General features: G+C 43.5%; 1 protein-coding gene across 3 annotated transcripts in view; it reads left to right on the top strand.

Annotated features, from left to right (window-relative positions):
- The window catches only part of espn (espin), a 168568-nt gene that overhangs the window by 72064 nt on the left and 75391 nt on the right, over positions 1-21113 (top strand). For all 3 annotated transcript variants that reach the window (XM_048561676.2, XM_059655668.1, XM_048561674.2), the window contains exon 7: positions 283-551. In XM_048561676.2, coding sequence (XP_048417633.1) covers positions 283-551 — 269 coding nt within the window. The remainder of the gene's footprint in view (positions 1-282; positions 552-21113) is intronic.

Here is a 21113-nt window from a genome sequence, read left to right as displayed (position 1 = left end):
ATTAAATTAGCTTTGTCGTCATGTACTCAAATGAATACAGTAAAAAGTTTACAAATCCCCACTTACGGCACCACCTTAGTTACAGGGTGACTAGATATAGATTCTTCAAATCCTGATGCATGAAAGGTCAGAAAAAACAGCAAACGGTAAGAGATATTGCTGCATTGTTTTAAGATAAAGCCTTTTTAAATCAGAGAGATAAACACAGTCGGTAGATCCCACATGCAGTGCAAGTTGTTTCTGTATTCCCGCCGGATTCTGATTGAATTCTCTTGTTCATAGGGCCAGCAGCTGTTACAGAGATGGACACGTACGTAAACATGTTGAATCCTGAGGTGAGCCAGCAGAAGGGCAAGGCAGCTGAAGACAATGCCCTTCCCCCACCTCCCACCTTTCCTGCACCAACCCCACCAGTGACCTCTAACCCACCGCCCCCACCTCCCACCTACCCAGCACCAACCCATCCGGAGGCAAACCCATCTTCAGACGAGAACATGGCCACAAAGAGTCATCCTCAACACTCTGTTAACGAAACGCCAAAAAGACATGAGGTGAGCATGCTGCACAATTACCATAGCAACCAGACAGCAAATCACCCCATAGGAATGAAGGTGTGCCTAGCCGAATAACCCACACAACAGCTTCTGCAAGTGGCCAATTGACAATGTTTATTTTTGTTACAGTGAAACTGGGAGCAGGAGTAGGCCATTTGGCCCGTTGACCCTGTTCCGTCCTTCACTACAATTATGGCTGACCCTCTGTCTCAGTATGGTTCAGGGATACGGACCATTTGCAGGCAGATGGGTTTAGTTTACAATAGCAGCGTGGTCAGTGCAGACATAGTGGGCTGAAGGGCTTGTTCCTGTGCTGTGCTGTTTCATGTTCGATGTAATATCTGCTTTCGCCCCCATATCCCTGTCTTTAAAAAAAAATCTGTCTTCCTTCTATGATTGAGAACTCTTGAATTGAAGACATTTTTCCTTATCTCAGTCTGAAAAAGACTGTGCACCTGATTCCGAAATATCTGTACAGGCTATATGGCTAGACTGCATCTAGTCTGTCTGGCTCTGCTAGAATTTTATACTTTTTAATCAGATTCCCTCTTGTGCTTCTAAACTCTTCCCCCTGCCTTTTTAAATAGTGGAGTTACATTTACCACCCTCCGATCTGTAGGAACTGCTCCAGAACTCTGTAGAAATTTGCAAGGGTTTAAGAAAAGTATGTAAAGCGTGTATTCACTGTTTAACAAATAAAAATCTAAATACAGCGTCAATGACAGAAACAAAAGATGTACCTGAAACGAGGAAGATTGTGACATTTTATTTAAAAGGCCACTTCTGAGGCACCAGCTTGAATAATCATCCTCAGTCAATGGCAGTCCAGAAACTGCAGGTCAAGGAGGCTGAGAGAGGAGAGAGGAACAGGAATATGGGAACAGAGAGGCGAGAGGAATGGGGAATATGAGAAATTCACTGCAGAGTGGTGGGTACGTGGAATGTGCTGCTGGCAGTGGTAGTGGAGTCAGATACATTAGGGACATTTAAGCAACTTTTGGATAGGCACGTGAAGGGCAGTAAAATGGAGGGTATGCAGAGTAGATTGAATTTAGTAGGATAATAGGTTGGCACAACATCTTGGGCTGAAGGGCCTGTACTGTACTGTACTGTTCTATGTTCTATATTCTATGTTCTAAATAAGACAGAGTTAACTTCAAAGATGGTTGCAATCATAAAGGTGAGATTTCACACTGTACCTCGCTCACCTGGCACTCGCTGTGGTCCAGCTGGGGAGGTGGGACTACAGTTCCCGGGTCAGCTACAGGACTCTGGGGAAATCTCCCATGGTCTGAAAAATTCCCTAATCTGGCAAAGACCTGGTTCTGAGGCAGCTGGATGACAGAAGTACAATCTGTAGAACCAGGTGAGATCTCTGTCACTGAGCTGATCAGGAAAAGGCTCTGGGGGAGGAATTGTGCAGGTGACTGTTTCAGAAGCTACTGAGAGGCTACCCTTAGTGGGATGGTTAATAACAAGGGGCATAATTTTAAAGTGAAAGGCAAGAGGTGTAGTGGGGATTTGCAGATTTTTTTTCAGCTAGAGGTAGTGGGTGTTTGGAATGCACTGTCTGAGGGTAGCTTAGGTGAGTAACCTCACAACCTTAACCTGTCCATCTTCCCTGGACTGACCTATCCCCTCCCTACCTCCCCACCTATACTCTCCTCTCCACCTATCTTCTTTTCTCTCCATCTTCGGTCCGCCTCCCCCTCTCTCCCTATTTATTCCAGTTCCCTCTCCCCATCCCCCTCTCTGATGAAAGGTCTAGGCCTGAAACGTCAGCTTTTGTGCTCCTGAGATGCTGCTGGGCCTGCTGTGTTCATCCAGCTCCACACTTTGTTATCTTTTAAGAAACACTTGGATGAGCACTTGAAATGACATAAGATGGAAACAGGCATGCTGAGGATATGTTCCTAAACCATCCTCTCCTTTCTTTTCCTCTCTTCTCTTCTCCTTTCCTCTCCTCCACTCCCTGCCGCTCCCTGTCCCCCCTCCTCTCTCCTTCAGTTCACTTCACTACCCTCCCCCTCTCCCCTCTCTCCCCTTCTCCCTCTCCCTCTTGCTCTGCTCCCCTCCCCTGCCCGCCCCTCAATACATTCAGTCTGTCACTTGCCCAGAGAAAGGAAGTGATTTTTTGGGTGATCAGACATTTGAAATAAGTTATTATATGGCAATTAAACTCATTATGAAAGCAGCAATCACAAGTGCATTTTGCAGTTGAAAGCTCTGTGAGAACAATCAGTCTTGTTGAGTCCTATTAAGTGTCGAAGAAATCCTCAGGGCCATTGTGAGGGCCACTTGCTTTTATTTAGTAACCAGTGAACACTGACTAAACAACCTGCCCCATTAGGAAAACATGCACTGTTCAATTAACATCAAACCTGATGCAGAAGACTGTACTAATGTAACAAAATAATTCATTCCATTTAATTCTTGGCCTGGGAATGTTGCCTGTCTCAGTCTTCCTGTTTGTTAAAGGACCTGCAGTAATTGCATAATGTTTTTGGAACTTGTCTAAAGCAGATTCATGGGAGATTCATACAGTTCATGGGAGTTTATGTTGTTTCCACACAGAGTTTAAATGAAACATCAGTGCAGCAACAACATGATGCAGGGAGTTGCATTATCCAGTTTCTCAATTTTACAACATGCTGAAATTCTTTGCAACCTGTGAAGTGTAATCACAGTTTTAACGTGGGAAAAGTGGCAACGAATTCTGTGCACAGCAAGCTCCCACAAACAGCAATGAGATAATGACCAAATAAACCGACGTGAGTCGAGGGTGCCTCGTTGAGTGACACTGAGGAGTCGTTGGAGGGTGGTCAAGTTCTTGTTTTAATGTGAAAGTGGATGGCCCACAGTCTTAGCTGGAAGAAAATAAAGTGGAAGGTGAGGTGTGGCCTCTCCCCAAACCATGGTCAGTGCTGGGCTGAAGCTTTACCTGTTAGATTCACCTTTAGGGATGGGTAGTCGACACGGCGGGGGTGGTGGGGGGAGCGCACAAGAACATTTGACCATTTTTCTAGGGTGATGGGTAAAGAGAAGGGGGAATAGGATCCTCTCTCAATTGCTGGTGTCCTGGTGGCTGGAAGGAACCTATCAGGCAGGTCCAACATGTTTAAATAGGGGGATGCCATTCAGCCCTCCATATTTTTCGGCTCGTTGTGACACCAGGCCAGCCCTGTATCTATCCATCTTGGTTCTGTAGCCTGCAAGAATTTAACAATCTCTGAAGACTGGAATGTTGAGATGCAGCTCAACAAACTTTAGGGATCACATTTTCACGCAGGGAATGGAGATATTGGTATCTTGGTGTCGTCAGTGCCTCTCAGTGCGTAGGTCTTCCTACATCAGGTGATTGTAGCTTCAGCTACTACTCCAGAGTATTGAGAAATACATCTCTCCTGACCTTGTCACACTGAGTGCATGGAGGACTGCACAGTTGGGAGGTTCAATTTTTTTGGATGAGGCATTTAAAAAAAAAGGCCCTGTCTGTTCACTCAGGTGGAAGGATCCATGGCACAATAGTTGGTGTACTGGCTGATATTTACTTCTCAACCAACATTATTAAAGCAGATTTCTGATCATTGTCACATTGCTGCCTTTGGGATCTTGCTGATCAGGATTTGGCTACCATCTTTCCTACTTGACAACAATGACTGCAGATCAAAAAGAGAAACTTGTAAGGTGCTTTTTAGACATCTGGAGTTCATGCAAGATGCAATATATAAATATAAGCCCTCTTTCTTTTAAATGAGAAAGGAAAAGCTAGGACTGGGCTGGTTCTTCCAATCTGGTTGTCTTGAAGCATTGAATTTGTGCAGCTCTCATTCACTGTGAACAATCTAATTAATTGAGTAGAATTACTCGTAAATGATGTTTGGTTAAATTAATCCTTAGTGTTTCTGTCTGGTTCAGCATTTCCCTTGTGGTTTTGACCATGGCTCCAATGAGCTCTCAACTCATTAAAAATTGAAATTCCCTTCTGCAAGTATTTGGTGACAATTCATTATTCGGGGGAAAAAGATACTCTTAAATTGGGTCATCAGAGAGAAAACTGTGCAGTTAAGTGACAAAACAAAAGCTGAAAGGGAGAGTGATTACTGAGGGAGATGAAAGGGAAGACAACAATTATGTAATTTCAAGAGTATCGCTGACCCCATAAAACAATCACACACCTATCAACATTCCAATATTTCAAGGTACATCACACTCAAAATGAAGATTAACAGTATAACAAAATTTGTTTCTGTCGGTATATAATAATTTGTGGGAACAGGTTCACGTTTTTTGGTGGAGCATTGCAAAGTAGGGGTTGGAACTTCTAGTGAAACTTTGGGATCATGAGCTCCAGGGTTGACCCTCCCTCCTTTCCCCTGCAATGGTCGAACCAGCCCCCTCCTCCCCTCTATCAATGATCTTCTGTTCTCCTGCATCACCCTTGAATTCTCCGTATAAAGGTCCCTGAGGGGTCATGATAAGCCTCAAAATATGATCACAGTGGGAAAACTTTTGGGAAGCACTGGAATACCATGTCCAAATACAGCAACAACAATATGTGTATTTGTATTGTGCCTTTAACGAAATAAAAGTCCAAAGGCATCAGAAAACAAGCTTTAATTCTAACACATATTAGGAGAACCTTTAAATTCATTCACATAATACAGGCATCACTGGTTAATCCAGCATTGATTGCCAAGAGGACAGTTAAGAATCAATCACATTGCATATGACTGGAGTCACATGAAGGCTAAACCAAATAAAGATGCTCAAGGACATTATTGCACCAGATGGGGTTATCCCCAAGAGTCATTTCGTGGTGATTATCAAACTCTGCATTCCAGCACTTTTAAAAAATGAATTCACATTCCACCATTTGCTTTGGTAGGATTTGACCCAGAGATCCCGAGAACACTGATAATAAAATGTGAGGCTGGATGAACACAGCAGGCCCAGCAGCATCTCAGGAGCACAAAAGCTGACGTTTTGGGCCTAGACCCTTCATCAGAGAAGGGGGAAGGGGTGAGGGTTCTGGAATAAATAGGGAGAGAGGGGGAGGCGGACCGAATATGGAGAGAAAAGAAGATAGGTGGAGAGGAGAGTATAGGTGGGGAGGTAGGGAGGGGATAGATCAGTCCAGGGAAGACGGACAGGTCAAGGAGGTGGGACCCACCCACTGCATCCCAAAACCAGTCCAGCCTGTCTCTGCCTCCCTAACCTGTTCTTCCTCTCACCCATCCCTTCCTCCCACCCCAAGCTGCACCTCCATCTCCTACCTACTAACCTCATCCCACCTCCTTGACCTTTCCATCTTCCCTGGACTGACCTATCCCATCCCTACCTTCCCACCTATACTCTCCTCTCCACCTATCTTCTTTTCTCTTCATCTTCGGTCTGCCTCCCCCTCTCTCCCTATTTATTCCAGAACCCTCACCCCATCCCCCTCTCTGATGAAGGGTCTAGACTGAAACGTCAGCTTTTGTGCTCCTGAGATGCTGCTGGGCCTACTGTGTTCATCCAGCCTCACATTTTATTATCTTGGATTCTCCAGCATCTGCAGTTCCCATTATCACATCCCGAGAACATTACCTGGCTCTCTGGAATAATACCCTGGTGATAACACTATCAGGCCAGCACCACCCTTCACTGGGGCAGGTGTCCAAAAACTTAGTCAAAGAGGTATGTCTTCATGAGTGTCTTACAGGAGGAGAGCAAGATATTGTTAGATGGAGAAGTTTAGGGAAGACATTCCAGATCTTTGTTCTTCTCCAACAGAAGGCATGGCTACCTGCGGTGGAGTGGTTAAAATCAGGAATGCTCAAGCTGCCAGAATTACAGGAGTGCAGACACTTACAGAGTTCTAGGGCCAGATAGATTATAGGTAGAGAGGGCCAGACCTTGGACGGTTTGTGAAAAGAATGGGAGTTTTAAAATTGCAGTTGGACGGTGTTGCCGATGTAGAATGGGGTGTTTCTAGGTGATAGTGCACGTATGATATTGAAAACTCATTTCAGGGTCAAACGTAGCACTGAAGTTGTAAACAGCCTAGTTCAGTTTGAGACAGTTGCTGGGTTTGCAAAATCAACGTGCAAGTTTCCTTTGAGTAGCCATAAATATCCAAGCCCAGTGGGGGGCAATGGCTATCACTAAGCAATGTGGTGAAGGAATGAGTTTCAAGGAGCAGACTACCCAGAAGGTGGACAAACCCATTGTGCTTGGATCTTACAGTTTAGAGTTTACTGTGAAGCCTTGTTTCTGTGTTAAATGGGTCATAAAAGACTCCACGGCACCATTTCAAGGAAAATGTTACGATCTAACCACCGTCCCTTGACATTCAGTGGTGTTACCATTACTGAATTCCCCCATTATCAACAGCCTGGGGTTATCAGAAACTCAACTGGACTCATCACATATTGCAGTGGCTGAAAGAGCAGGTCAGAGATTAGGAATACTGCGGCGAGTAACTCACCTCCTGATTCCCCAAAGCCCTGTCCACCATCTACAAGGCACAAGTCAGGAGTGTGATGGAATATTCCCCACTTGCCTGAATGAGTGCAGTCCCAACAACACTCAAAAATCTTGACATCATCCAGGGCAAAGCAGCCCACTTGATTGGCACCACATTCACAAACATCCACTTCCTCCACCGCTGATGCTCAGTAGCAGCAGTGTGCATTATCTACAAGATGCACTGCAGAAATTCACCACAGATCCTCAGACAGCACCTTCCGATCTCACAATCACTTCCATCTAGAAGGACAAGGGCAGAGGATAATTGGGAATACAACCACCTCCCACTTCCCCTCCAAGCCATTCACCATCTTGATATGGAACTATATCGCTGTTCCTTCACAGTTGTGGAGTCAAAATCCTGGAATTCCCTCCCAAGTGGCATTGCGGGTCAACCCACAACAGGTGAACTGCAGCGGTTCAAGAAGGCAGCTTACCACCACATACTCAAAGGAAAAAATAAGGAGAAACAATAAATGCTGGCCAGCTAGTGATGTTCACACCCCACAAATGAAACTAAAAAATGAAAAGGATATTTCTCCCTCAGACAACATGCTGATGTATAATCAAAAATTGCTGGAGAAACTCAGCAGGTTCGGCAGAATCTATAGAGAAATAGCAAAGTTAACATTTCGAGCCCAGTGATCCTTCTTCGGAACTGAGTTCACTTAGCTTCCTCTCCACAAATGCTGCTGGATGTGCTGAGTATTTCCAGTAATTTCTGATTCTGTTTCTAATCTTTAGCTTTCTCAGTTCTTTGGGTTTTTTTTGTACAGATTATATGGATGGTTATTTAATTTTGTAAGATTTAGCAATGTGCAGTTTGGTTGCCTACTTAAGTCCTTTTTAAGAGGTAATTAATAAATTCCGCAGCAGTTTGAGGTGTGCAGAGCACCTGATAAGATAACTATTAAATGTAATTTCTTAGTTATAGATATATTCTTTAGCAAACATCTGATAGCCTGCCTTCTGGGACATTGCATAGTGCATGCAATCATAGTTAAGAACTTTGAGGAAATATGTTTAGCCACAAAAATCCATTATTTCTTCTCTTTTGTAATGATTTTCCTGGAGAAACGGTTACAATGTTTCCTGTTCTTGTACTTCTTAACAATAATTCCTCATATTTTTGGAACAAGATTCTCCAAATCAATTTGGGAAGAGGAGCTGGATTTTTAAAAATTATCCATGGAATGTGGGCACCCCTGGCTGGGCCAGCATTCATTGCCCATCCCTAAGTGTCAACCACAGAATTGCTCTAGGTCTGGAGTCACATGTAGGCATGACCACGTAGGGATGACAGTTTCCTTCCTTAAAGGACATTGGTGAACCAGATGGGTTCTTCCAGTTTTGTTAATTGAATTCATATTCCACCGTCTGTCATGATGGGATTTGAACCCGTCCCCCAGAGCTACTGGATTAGTAGCCCAGTGATAATGTGGTGGCACGGAGGTTCAGAGGTTAGCACTGCTGCCTCACAGCACCAGGGACCTGGGTTCGATTCCAGCCTCAGGCGACTGTCTGTGTGGAGTCTGCACATTCTCCCCGTGTCTGTGTGGGTTTCCTCTGGGTGCTCTGGTTTCATCTCGCAGTCCAAAGATATGCAAGTTAGGTGAATTGCTCATGCTAAAGTGCCCATAGGGATGTGTAGATTAGGTGGGTTATAGGGGGAATGGGTCTGGGTAGGATGTTGTGAGGTTCAGTGTGGACTTGTTGGGCCGAAGGGCCTGTTTCCACACTGTAGGGATCCTATGATAATACCACTCGATCAGCACCTCCCCCAAAATGATCAAGATGTTGAGAAAATCGTTACAAAATGGAAGGCAAAAGATGTAAGTGTACAGGTTTTTGGGAATGGAAAGGGTTGTGACAAGATATGGAGTTCCTTCGTGATGACATACCATTAACAGAAGGCTCAGGTAACACTGATGTAAGGAAGGAGGCTGAGATTCCCACTCATCTTTGAGTGGTGCTGATGGATCTTTCCAAAAGCAGGTGCACACAGTTTAACATCTCAGCTGGCACCTTCAGCAGTGCAGCATGCCTGCTAAAGTGTAAGTCTAGGTTTTGTGCTGCATGATCAGGAGGGGGACTTGAACTTTTGAACCCTGTAGTTTGAGGTTCACCTGCTGCCCGACATGTACATTTTCTAGGTGGAGGCACAGCAGAGCAGTCAACTGTGATAATCCTAGTTGATTTCTTTATTGCCTGTCAAAGACATTTAGGCCCATGTCTGCTTCCTGGCCTTCTGGTTGACATTAGCTAACTTGGTCGACCGCAGGGATCGACTACAAAATGTTCCTGAGCCTGGTGGCTTTTTTCCGCAGTGGTCCACAAATTTCTCAGCTTTGGCATCAAAGAATCTCTCTCTTTTCTACATCCATTCATGTTCATCCCTGTAATTGGGCCTTTGTTGCATATTCTTTGATGTTAGTTTCTACATGTTTTGTCTTCAACGAGGTGGAGTGAGCGGGCAAACAATAGCCTAACAATTATTTATTGTTCAATATGTAAAGAAAGGGAAAAAAAACCCTGCACACAAGCAAGGAGGGACTCGATTGGGCAGTATGTCTGAATGATGTCATTGACATTCCAGCTGATAGGTTTAAATAATATATTTAGGGTCATGGTAACAGTAGAAGGTAGCTAGTGTGTAGCTGGTGTTTCAGGTATCAACTCTGGGTTTACTGTAAAATTTTACTATTGCAGGATCAGTAGCTTCTAGACTATGCCCATGCAACCTCAGGTAACTAAAACACTTCAGTTTTCAAGCTTGGTACCTGTATTGACATTGTGTGTGTTTTATATGCATGAATGCTTTGGTTTCTGTGTTTGGAATACTTGGGGAGAAAGTGAAATCCAATCCAATTAAAATAATTTGATTAAAATTATTTTTCCAGTGAAGAATTCAGATTGAAATGCTACAAATATAAATCAAAGTTTCATTCAAGTTGAATTGTCATTTGAATGTTTTTGTCCTTTTGTTACATCCTTCCTTAATTCGAGTTATGCGAAGGCTTTGTTGGTGATGTAAGGCTCGGGTAGATATTAGATTTTTGGTTTTAATAAATTTATTTTCTGTACTTATATACTGAGCTTGATAAATTTCAATTCTAGGATAGTTGAAGTGAGACTTGCGAGAGCATTATTTGTAGCAGGTTTTTCTGATAACTAGTACTGTGTTATTCTTTCCAGTGGAGATATTTTTGCCTTGGTAGTTTTATTCCCAATGACTTTGGTAGACTTTTGTAATTGAATTTGATTCACCAATCTCTACTCAACTAACCTTCATGTGTTTCTCATTGGAGAATAAGCTAGCAGTGGGAAAGGAAACTAACTCGGGGTTATTTAGTGCAAAGTACGAGTCTGACTTAACCTAGAAATTCTGGTAGGAAAACAAAAAATGTTGCATTTTAGATGGACCCTATTGTTGGCCTTCTGTCCACATTAGAAGATGGATGTGCAGGAAATCAAACCTACTAGGGATAGGGTAGCTTCGTGTGGTGAACTTTTGCTGAAAAAGACAAATCTTAATGTGAAGGGAATATATAAAATTTAAAGGGGTAGAAACTCATTTTTGCCTGCTTCTCAGGCCTTTGATAGGTGACGCCCTGGATGTCTTCAGCAGATGCCAGATGCCTGACTCTCCTGAAACCAAGCTTTGATCAGGAAATGTTGAACTCCCCAAACAGGAGTTGGCCCCTTTAAGGACAGTGAGTTAGGCCATATGTAGGCCTGGTTATCCTGAATGCAGCTGGTCTGTATCTGGTTGCCCAGTTACAGAGTGGGGACCCTCAATCTGAGTTTTGCCCCTCTGCCTGCAAAGGCCCTAAAGTGTGATTCATGTGCAGACCCTGACCCCTGCATTGGAACCATTTACAAGACTGGTCAGAGCTGTACTTCCAGCATGGGCCTTCAAATGAAAATCTGGGCTCATGATCATTCTGATGCAGCATTAGCAAATTTCTGCGACATGTTATTTAATGTCAACAGCCTGTTCCCATTTGAAAAATTACAATTTTGTGGATTAACATCAGTCAATGTTAAGTTTACAAAAACCTTTCAGTTCCTAACATCGAACACAAGTTTGTGGCCAGCCCTCAGCTGGATGCTCCATTTACAGATGGAACTCAGAGCTGTATGAAAGTTGTCTTTCTAAAGCAGGTTCTTTGTAAAAGCAGAATGTGCTGTGGTCCTAAAGCCTGCTGAATGAGTGAAGCACAGCTATGCAGGTCAGATCTTGTTGCTTTCATTTCCCTACTATTGGCTGAAAGGAACCGTTTTGGAATCTAACGTTTCATTTCAAATTGATTTAACTAAACGTGTTTGCTGGAAAGACAATTTGAAATTTTCACATTCTGATTATCGCTCCTTTCTGTTTGGAGGGAGAGGAGATTGAGAGGGAATGTCACCCTGATCTGGTTGGATAGGGTTATTGGAGAGTCTCAGCCATGAATTTCAAATGGAATTGGATGAAGATTTGAAGAGGGCGTTGAAGTGCAGGACTATAGGGAAGGAGCAGGAGTGGTGAGACTAAATGTATAGTCTTCTCCAAAGAACTGAAGTGATTGTGTCCAGGACAGTAATTGTTGTTGAATGATTAAAGTATACTGCTGGCACATACAAACAAGTTCTGAACGAAATAACAGCCCAAACAATAGCTCACTGTTTATCTCAGTCATCATGTAGTTTCACTCAGGTGTTGGGGATGAAACTGTGATACTTTTCCAGATGGCTAGTTCTGGGACCTTCCGGCATTGCCACTTCCACCACCATTTGCACCTGGGTACAAGTTGTTTCAGATAGTTCCCTGCCATCAGTCCTCCTTTGTCTTTGCCTTATCTTCAGTTTGTCTTCAGTTAAACCACTGTGAAGTATCTCCAGAAGAGACATTGCTCCTGGGTAACAAGAAGGTCAGTTGCATGATAGTGCTAACTACAGTTGGTCAAACATAATTACCAAGGACCTTAGGGAGTTGATGCGATGCATCTATTTATGAATTCATTGTTGGAATGTGGTGTCCTACTTTGGCCAGCGTTTATTGCCTATCCCTAGTTGCTCTTGAGAAACTGGTGGTGAACTGCCTTCATCAACCTCTAATGTAGGTAGACCCACCAATGCATTTAGGGAGGGAGTCCCAGGATTTTGACGCAGCAACGCTGAAGGAATGGTGATTTATTTCCATGTCGGGATAGCGAGTGGCTTAGAAGGAATGTTTATCTGCTGCTGTTGTCTTCTAGATGGAAGTGCTAGTGGGTTTGGAAGGTCCTGTCTAAGGAGCCTTGGTGAATTTCTGCAGTGCATCTTGTAGTCGGTACACATCACTGCTCCTGGGCATTGGTGGTAGAGGGAGTGGATTGTTGTGGATGTGATGCCAATCAAGTGGGCTGCTTTGTCCTGGATGGTTTCAAGTTCTAGAGTGTTGCAGTCATCCAGACAAGTGAGGAGTATTCCATTACATTCCTGACATTTGCCTTCTAGAAAGTGGGCAGGCTTTGGGGATTTAGGAGGTAGGCTCCTCACGGCAGTACTCTAGCCTCTGACCAGGTCTTGTAGCCACAGAATTTGTATGGCTGGTCCAATTCAGTTTTTGGTTAATGATAACCCCCAGGATCTTGATAGTGGGGGTTCTGCACCCTCTGAAAGATAGAGTAGAATTCCTTATCTCCACCCAGACACTGTGTGTTATATAAGTACAGTGGAGCAAATATAACATGAATAATAGCCTTTTCCAAAATTGTTACCTGAAACAAATAAAAACCACCTGTGACGGTAAGAACAAGAAACAAGTTACATAATCTCCATTTAAATCACAAGATGTCAAATATAACTGAGGAACAAACCTTTATAATATGTACATATGAACAAAGAGCTGCAGTAGGCCATTCAGCCCCTCGAGCCTGCATCCATATGCAATGACATCATGCTTGATTTGATTGTAACCTCAAAGCCACTTCACACCTACCTCCGATACATTTCATTCTCCTGCTTAATGAGAATCTGTCCATCTCTGTTAAAAACATTCAAGGGCTCTGCTTCCATTACCTTTTCAGGAAAAATATTCCAAAGACTCCCAACCCTCTGAGAAAATTAAATGCTTCATCTTTGCCTTAAATAATTGACCCTCGGTCTTTAAACAGTGACCCCTATCTCTAGATACTTCCATAACAGGAAATATCCTTTCTTATCCATCCATCCTTGTCTGTGAGGAAGGATAGACAGTTGATGGGGTAAAGTTGCAGTCAGTGTGACAGGTTGAACTGTGTGTCTATTTTAACCCAAGAAGTGCCAGGAATAAGGGTGGTGAACTTAGAGCATGGATCTGTCCTTGGAGCTATGATGTGTGGCCATTATGGGGACTTAGATAAACACAGGACTAGGAATGGTTGTTGGATGTTTAGATGTTTCAAAAGAAATAGGCTGGGTGGTAAAAGAGGTGGGGGAATGGCTAATTGCTAATCGGGGATGGTATCACAGCTGCAGAAAGGGAGGTCTTGGAGGAAGGTTTGCCCACTGAGTCAGTTTGGGTGGAAGTCAGAAACAGGAAAAGAGCAGTCACTTTATTGGAAGTTTTCTGTGGACACCCCCCCCCCCCTTCCGCCCCCCGCCATAGCAACAGAGACACTGAGGACCAGATTGGGAGACAGATTTTGGAAAGGAGCCAAAGTAATAGGGTTGTTGTCATGGGTGACTTCAACTTCCCTAATATTGACTGGAACCTCCTAAGTGCAAACACTTCGGATGGAGCAGATTTTGTCAGGTGTGTCCAGGAAGGATTTCTGACTCAATATGTAGATAGGTCAACTGGAGGCCATTTTCGATTTAGTACTTTAGTATAGCCATGGAGAGGGATAGGAACAGATGGTATGGGAAAGTATTTAATTGTGGGAGGGGGAATTACAGTGCTATTAGGCAGGAACTGTGGAGCAAAAATTGGGATCAGATGTTGTCGGGGATATGCATGACAGAAATGTAGAGGTTGTTTCGGGATCACTTGCTGCAAGTGCCAGAGATAATGGGAACCGCAGATGCTGGAGAATCCAAGATAACAAAGCGTGGAGCTGGATGAACACAGCAGGCCAAGCAGCATCAGAGGAGCACAAAAGCTGAGATGCTGCTTGGCCTGCTGTGTTCATCCAGCTCCACACTTTGTTATCAATGCTGCAAGTGCCAGATAGGTTTGTCCCACTGCGGCCAGGAAGAGATGGTAAGGTGAAGGAACCTTGGATGACAAGACATGTGGAACATCTAGTCAAGAGGAAGATAGAAGCTTACTTAAGGTTGAGGAAGCAAGGATTGGACAAGGCTCTAGAGTGTTACAAGGTGGCCAGGAAGGAACTGAAGAATGGAATTAGGGGAGCTGGAAGGGGCAAGAAAAAGCCTCGGTGCGTAGCATTATGGAAATCCCAATGCGTTTTATACTTATGTGAGGAACAAAAGGATGGCCAGAGTGAGGGTATGGCCAATCAGGGATAGTGGAGGAAAATTGTGCCTGGAGTTGGAGGAGGTAGGGGAGGTCCTTAATGAATACATTGCTTCAGTATTCACTTATGAGAGGGACCTTGACATTTGTGAGGACAGCATGAAACAGGCAGATATACTGGAACAGGCTGATGTTAGGAAGGAGGCTGTGCCAGAAATATTGAAAAACATGAGGATATATAAGTCCCCTGGGACAGATGGGATATACCCAAGGTTGCTACAGGAGGCGAGGGAAGAGATTGCTGCCCCTTTGGTGATGATCTATGCATCCACACTGTCCATTGGAGTAGTACCAGGTGAGTGGAGGGCAGGATTTTTTTTTCTTGTTCAAGAAAAGGAATAGGGATAATTCTGGGAAAATTACAGAGCAATCAGTCTTACTTCTGTGGTGGGCAAATTATTGGAGAGGATTCTGAGAGATGGTATTTATGATTATTTGGAAAAGCACAGTTTGGTTAGAAATAGACAGCATGGCTTTGTGAGGGGCAGGCCATGCCTCACAAGCCTTATTGAATTCTTTGAGGATGTGACAAAGCACATTGATGAAGGTAGAGCAGTGGATGTCGTGTATATAGATTGTAGCAAGGCATTTGTTAAATTCCCCCTGGTTGGCTCATTCAGAAAGTAAGGAGGCATGGGATAGGGGGAAATTTGGCTGTCTCGATACTGAATTGGCTGTCCAATAGAAAACAGAGGGTGGTAGTAGATGGAAAGTATTCAGCCTGGAACTCAGTCACCAGTGGTGTTCTGTCGAGATCTGTTGTGGGACCAGTACTGTTTGTGATCTTTATAAATTACTTGGATGAGGAAGTGGAAGGGTGGGTTAGTAGGTATGCCGATGACATGATGGTTTGTGGAATTGCGGATTGTGTGGAGGGCTGTTGTAGGTTGCTAAGAGACAGTGACGGGATGCAGAGCTGGGCAAAGAAGTAGCAGATGGAATTCAACCCAGAAAAATGTGAAGTGATTCATTTTTGGAGGTCAAATTTGAATGCAGAATACAGTGTTATTGGCAGGATTCCTGGCTGTGTGGAGGAACGGAGGGATCTTGGGGTCCATATCCATAGGGCCCTCAAAGTTGCCATCCAAGTTGATAGGGTTGATGAGAAGGCAATTGGTGTGTTGCTTTCATGGCAGAGGGATTGAGTTTAAGAGCTGTGAGGTTATGCTGCAGCTCTATAAAACCCATTTTATACCACACTTGGAATATTCTGTTCATTTCTGGTTGTCTCATTATAGGAAGGATGTGGGATCTTTAGAGAGGGTGCAGAGGAGATTTGCCAGGATGCTGCCTGGACTGGAGGGCAGGTCTTTTGAGGAAAGGTTGAGGGAGCTAGGGCTTTTCTCATTGGAGTGAAGAAGGATGTAAGGTGACTTGATAGAGGTTTACAAGATGATGAGAGGCATAGATAGAGTGGATAGCCAGAGACTTCTTCCCAGTGCGGAAATGATTATTACAAGGGGGCATAATTTTAAGGTGATTGGAGGAAGGTACAGGGGAGATGTCAAAGGCAGGCTCTTTATACAGAGAGTGGTGGGTGCGTGGAATGTGCTGCTGGCAATGGTGGTGGAGTCAGATACTTTCAGGATGTTTAAACGGCTCTTGGATAGGCACACATGCAGGGTAGTTTGATCTTAGAGTAGGATAATAGGCCAGTACTATATCGTGAGCCAAAGGGCCTTTACTTTGCGGTACTCTTCTATGTTCTATTTTCTTGTCAAAACCTTTTGGATCTTATATATTTGAATCAATTCATACCCTACTCTTTTAAACTCCAGTATACCTAAACCCACCCTGACACCAGCCTTTCCTCACAAACAAAGCAGAGGTGATGGCCTAATGGTGTTGTTGTTAAACTGTTAATCCAGAGACTCAGGTGATGTTCTGAGGACATTCTTTCAAATCCATGGCAGGTCAATAGAAATCTGAATTAAAGGTCTAATGATGACTATGAAACTGCTGTTGAATATCAGGCAAGTCCAATTCATTCACCAATGTCCTTTAGGGAAGGAAATTGCTGTCCTTACTTGGTCTGGCCTACATGTGACTCTGGACCAACCAGCAACAGGGTTGACTCTTAACTGCCCAGTGGACAATTTACATTGGCGTAGCCAGCAATACCCACATTCTGTGAATGAAGAAAAATTAAAAACCCTGTTCATTTCAGGTATTAATCTAATAAACCTTTTCCGAGCTGCTTCCAATACATTTACACAAGATTACCAATACAACAGTTTCCATATGCAACTGTGTAACTGAACTATAACCTTCCATTTTGGATTTCAGAATGGTGCCATGAGGAGCAAAGGGACAAACACAGGTTTAATTCATTCTCTCTTTAAATCAACAGTCTTATTTAAAATGTTTTTTCATGGGTTGTAAGTGATGTTGACAAGACTATATTTGTGCCTGGTTTTCCCTCCGGTGGATGTAAATGATCCCATGGCAATAATTTGAAGAAGTATAGATGAGTTCTCCCCAGTGTTCTGACAATTAGTTAGCCCTCAATCAGTATCACTAAAAGCAGATAGACTGGTGAATTATTCCATTGCTCTTTACAAATAGTCATTTGAACTTGACTATTGCCAAGAAAAGAACTTATTTTGCAGTGTTTCATTATGCATTTATCAGGTCAATTCACAAGCAAAGGGGGAAATCAAAATTTATGCTGTATGCGAGGAGAATTCTGATTGGTCAGCATGTGATCTCTGACTGGTAGGTGTGTTTCCATGGCGAATGCACCAGTTAGATGATGACAAACAGTTAACTGCCAATCTTTGTTCAATTTTCAGTCAGGTAGGTTGGCTCTGATTGGTCAAGGCACTGCTCTGAGGAATGAGCCAATGAGTGGTGAGCTACCTTCTTTTAGTTGAAACAGATGTACGGTGTATGCAGAGATAGTAAGAACGGCAGATGTGGTGCCACATGCTCTTTCTGTCTGCTGAGGATAGGGCCCCACATATTAATATTAATATCAGTATGTTCAAATATTCTGCATTGTGAGTCTGACTGAGGGAGCACCAATATGCTTCGCTGTTTGCAGGAACTTGCTGTATTCACATTGACTGCTGCATTTCCTACAGCAGTATAACAGCTTTTGCACAGTACTTCACTTGCTCTTTGGGGTGTCCCAAGGTGGTGAAATATGCCATATAAATATAAATCTTTCTGCTTAACTGCCTCCAATTCTGAATTTAATGTATTGCCACAGCGTGGGCTCAGTTATTGTGGAAGCTGCAGCTGTGTTTGTTTTAACATACAAACACTTGCTCATTGTTTTAACTCTTTGAATACCACTTCTTCTCAACAGATCATTTCACCAGCAGGCACCTGTAAATGTAAGGCAAGAAACTGTATTGTAGGTTTAAATAAAGGGAATTGCAGTGTTTCTGAATAAATCTCGCCAGCCCTCAAGCTTCTTTTGCCATTCCAGGTTTCTCTCCCCTTTGCTTTTCAAAATGCTGAAAATCGCACGACACCTGGTTATAGTCCCACAGATTTATTTAAAGACACAAGCTTTCGGAGTCTCGCTCCTTTTTCAGGTTGCAGTGACACCTGAAGGAGCGAGACTCCGAAAGCTTGTGTCTTTAAATAATTCTGTTGGACTATAGCCTGCTATTGTGTGAATTTTGACCTTGTTCACCCCAGTCCAACATCAGCACCTCCACATTTTGAAAATGCTGAATCTTGCTGTGGCTTGTCTTTGTGATAATAGTTAATTGAAGCTCAGGAGTCACTGGAACCAAGCTGAATCCTTGCCTCATCTAATGCCAAGATGTGTGCATAGGAGTTAACAGTCTAGCTCTGTTTGTTCAGACACCTAAGAAGGGCCGGCACAAATTCAGCAGTGGAACCAGTTTGGGAGCTTGCTGCTAAATTGGTATGTTTCAGGCCCTCTTCCATGCACAGATGTGAGTGCATCACATACTGTAAACCATTACAAATGCAGGAAGTCACATCCACTGATTTGTCCACATATGCTCCCAGTAAAATTGTCTCCATGTTTCTTTAATCATTCACTTGGCATCATTAGGTGAGCCAGTATTTATTGCCTGTCCCTAATTCATTCCTGGGATGTGGTATTCCCAGCCAGGCCAGCATTCATGACTCATCTCAAATTGCCCAGAGAGCAGTTGAGAATCAACCGTATTTCTGTGGTTCCTTCCCTATATCTTAGAATCCCCTACCTTGTGGAAGCAGGCCATTCAGCTGATCAAGCCCACACTGACCCTCTAAGGCGCACCTCCCAGGTCCAGCCCCCTACCCTATCCCATGGTTACTCTGCCTACACACCAAGGGCAATTTAGCGAAGCCAATCCACCCAATCTGCAGTCTGTGGACTGTGGGAGGAAATCCATGCAGGCAGGGAGAAAATGGGCAAACTCTGCACAGTCACTCAAGGCAGGAATCGAACCCAGGGCCCTGTTGCTCAGAGGTAGCAGTGCTAACCACTGAGCCATCACGCCCCCCCTAAAGGACATCAGTAAACCAGATAGATTTTTCCTGACAATCACAGTGGTTTCATGGTCAACATTACTCTCTTAATTCCACGTTTTATTTTGATTCAAATCCAGGTCCCCAGAATATTACCTGGGTCTCTGATTTTATTATCTAGTGATAATACCACCAGGTCATTGCCTTCAGTGAAATTGTGATCACACGGTCTGACAGTCAACCCCAAAAGCCCCCACTGAGGTGCAGTAACATTTTACCAAAGACATTTTTCAATCTTCAGAAGACTGTTTGTGGAAATTGTTGTGTGCAGTTTGGTTTCTGTGTTTTCCACAGGACTTTCGGATTGTTTCATCCATCAGACAGGATTTATCATCCTATGAGAAAGTTGGAACTTCCGACAGTGCTGCACACTGGTAACAGTCTACCTACGTGGCCACTATCATAATTACAGGTGAACTTTAAGCGTTTCCACAATCACACAATAAAATAAAATACAAAGGATAGAGAGAAAATTTGGAGAGCTAAATGAAAAGAGCTTGTGAAACAGCTCAGTGACAAAAAAACCACAAAACAATAAAATCACAGTGCAGCATTAGGCCATTCGACTTATCAGTTCTGCTCAACCACCCAATCACGCTTGACACATATCTCACCCCATTCTCCTGACTTCTCCTGTAATCCTTGATTCCCTTACTAATGAAGAACCTATCTCTGTCTGCCCTAAGCATACTTAATGATTTGGCCTCCTGCAGCAATGAGTTCCACAGATTCGCCTACCCTCTGGTTGAAGAAATTGCTCCTCATCTCAGTTCTAAAGGGTCATCCCTTCACTCTGAGACTGTGCCTCAGGTACTGGTCATTCCTGCTGGTGGAAACATCTTCTCCACCTCCATTCTACCCAGGGGCCTCAGTATTCTGTATGTTCCAGTCAGATCCCCTGCATCCTTTTAAGCTCCATCGAGTACTGACCCAGTAACCTCAACCTCTCCTCTTATGACAAGCCCTTCATCTCTGAGATCATTCTTGTGAACTTTCTTTGGTCCACCTTCAACACCAGCACATCCTTCCTTAGAGCGGGAAGCGATGGCCTATTGGTGTTATCGCTGGACTGTTAATCCAGAGACTCAGGTGATGTTCCGGGGAAGCCCGGTTCAAATCCCACCATGGCTGATGGTGGAATTTGAATTCAATGTATGTCTGGAATTTAAAGTCTAATGATGACCGTGAATCCATTGTCAATTCTTGGGACAAACACATCTGGTTCACTAACGTCCCTTAGGGAAGGAAACTTCCAACCTTACCTGGTCTTGCCTACATGTGATTTCAGACCCACAGCAATGTGGTTGACTGTCGCTGCCCTCTGAGCAATTAGAATGGGTAATAAATGCCGCCTAGCGAGTGATGCCCTCATCCCATTAATGAGTAAAGAAAAGATATGGGACCCAAAGCATTGAGTATGGCAATAATTAACTCTGCTTCTCCATATACTGACAGAAGAAAATTACTTTCAGTGGCGGGAGTAGTTTCAATTTTTGTGGTTTATAAAATGAGATACTTCCAGTTTGCAGGAACGGGGATGGGCTATTCAGCCCATCAGCATGTTCTGTCATTCAGTTTAACTGTTGCACTGATTCCATTAATCTAGCTCTATAATCCCTCAATACCCATGCATCTGCCAATCTCAGCCTGGAAAGCTCCAATTGTTCCTTAGTGTTCCAACCCTTTAATGGGAGAAAGTTCCAGAAATCCACAACTTTTATGTGGAGAAACCACTTCCTGATTTTCTTTATAAATGGCTTAGCTATAATTATAAAATTACACCCACCACATTTGATTCCCTGAACAGACCAAATAGCTCATCTTGTGTTAATATTTCAAACTTCTCAATCAGTTCACTTCCATAAACTCAAGGAATCACAAACCAAGATTCTGAAATACTGTCAACGCACATTATGCAAAGGATGGAAAGGGTGCAGAGGAGATTTAAAAAGAGAATTCTAGAGAAACATCCTCTCAAAAAATTTCCATTTGTGGGAGAATCTCGAACGGGATGATGTAGTCGCAGAGTAAGTGCACCCTAATTTAAAATTGAGATGCAAAGGAATTTCTTA

The sequence above is a fragment of the Stegostoma tigrinum genome, chromosome 28, assembly GCF_030684315.1.
Source record: "Stegostoma tigrinum isolate sSteTig4 chromosome 28, sSteTig4.hap1, whole genome shotgun sequence".
NCBI lineage: Eukaryota > Metazoa > Chordata > Chondrichthyes > Orectolobiformes > Stegostomatidae > Stegostoma > Stegostoma tigrinum.
The sequence above is the reverse complement of the archived record's forward strand: the minus strand, read 5'-3'. Positions and strand labels throughout refer to the sequence as shown.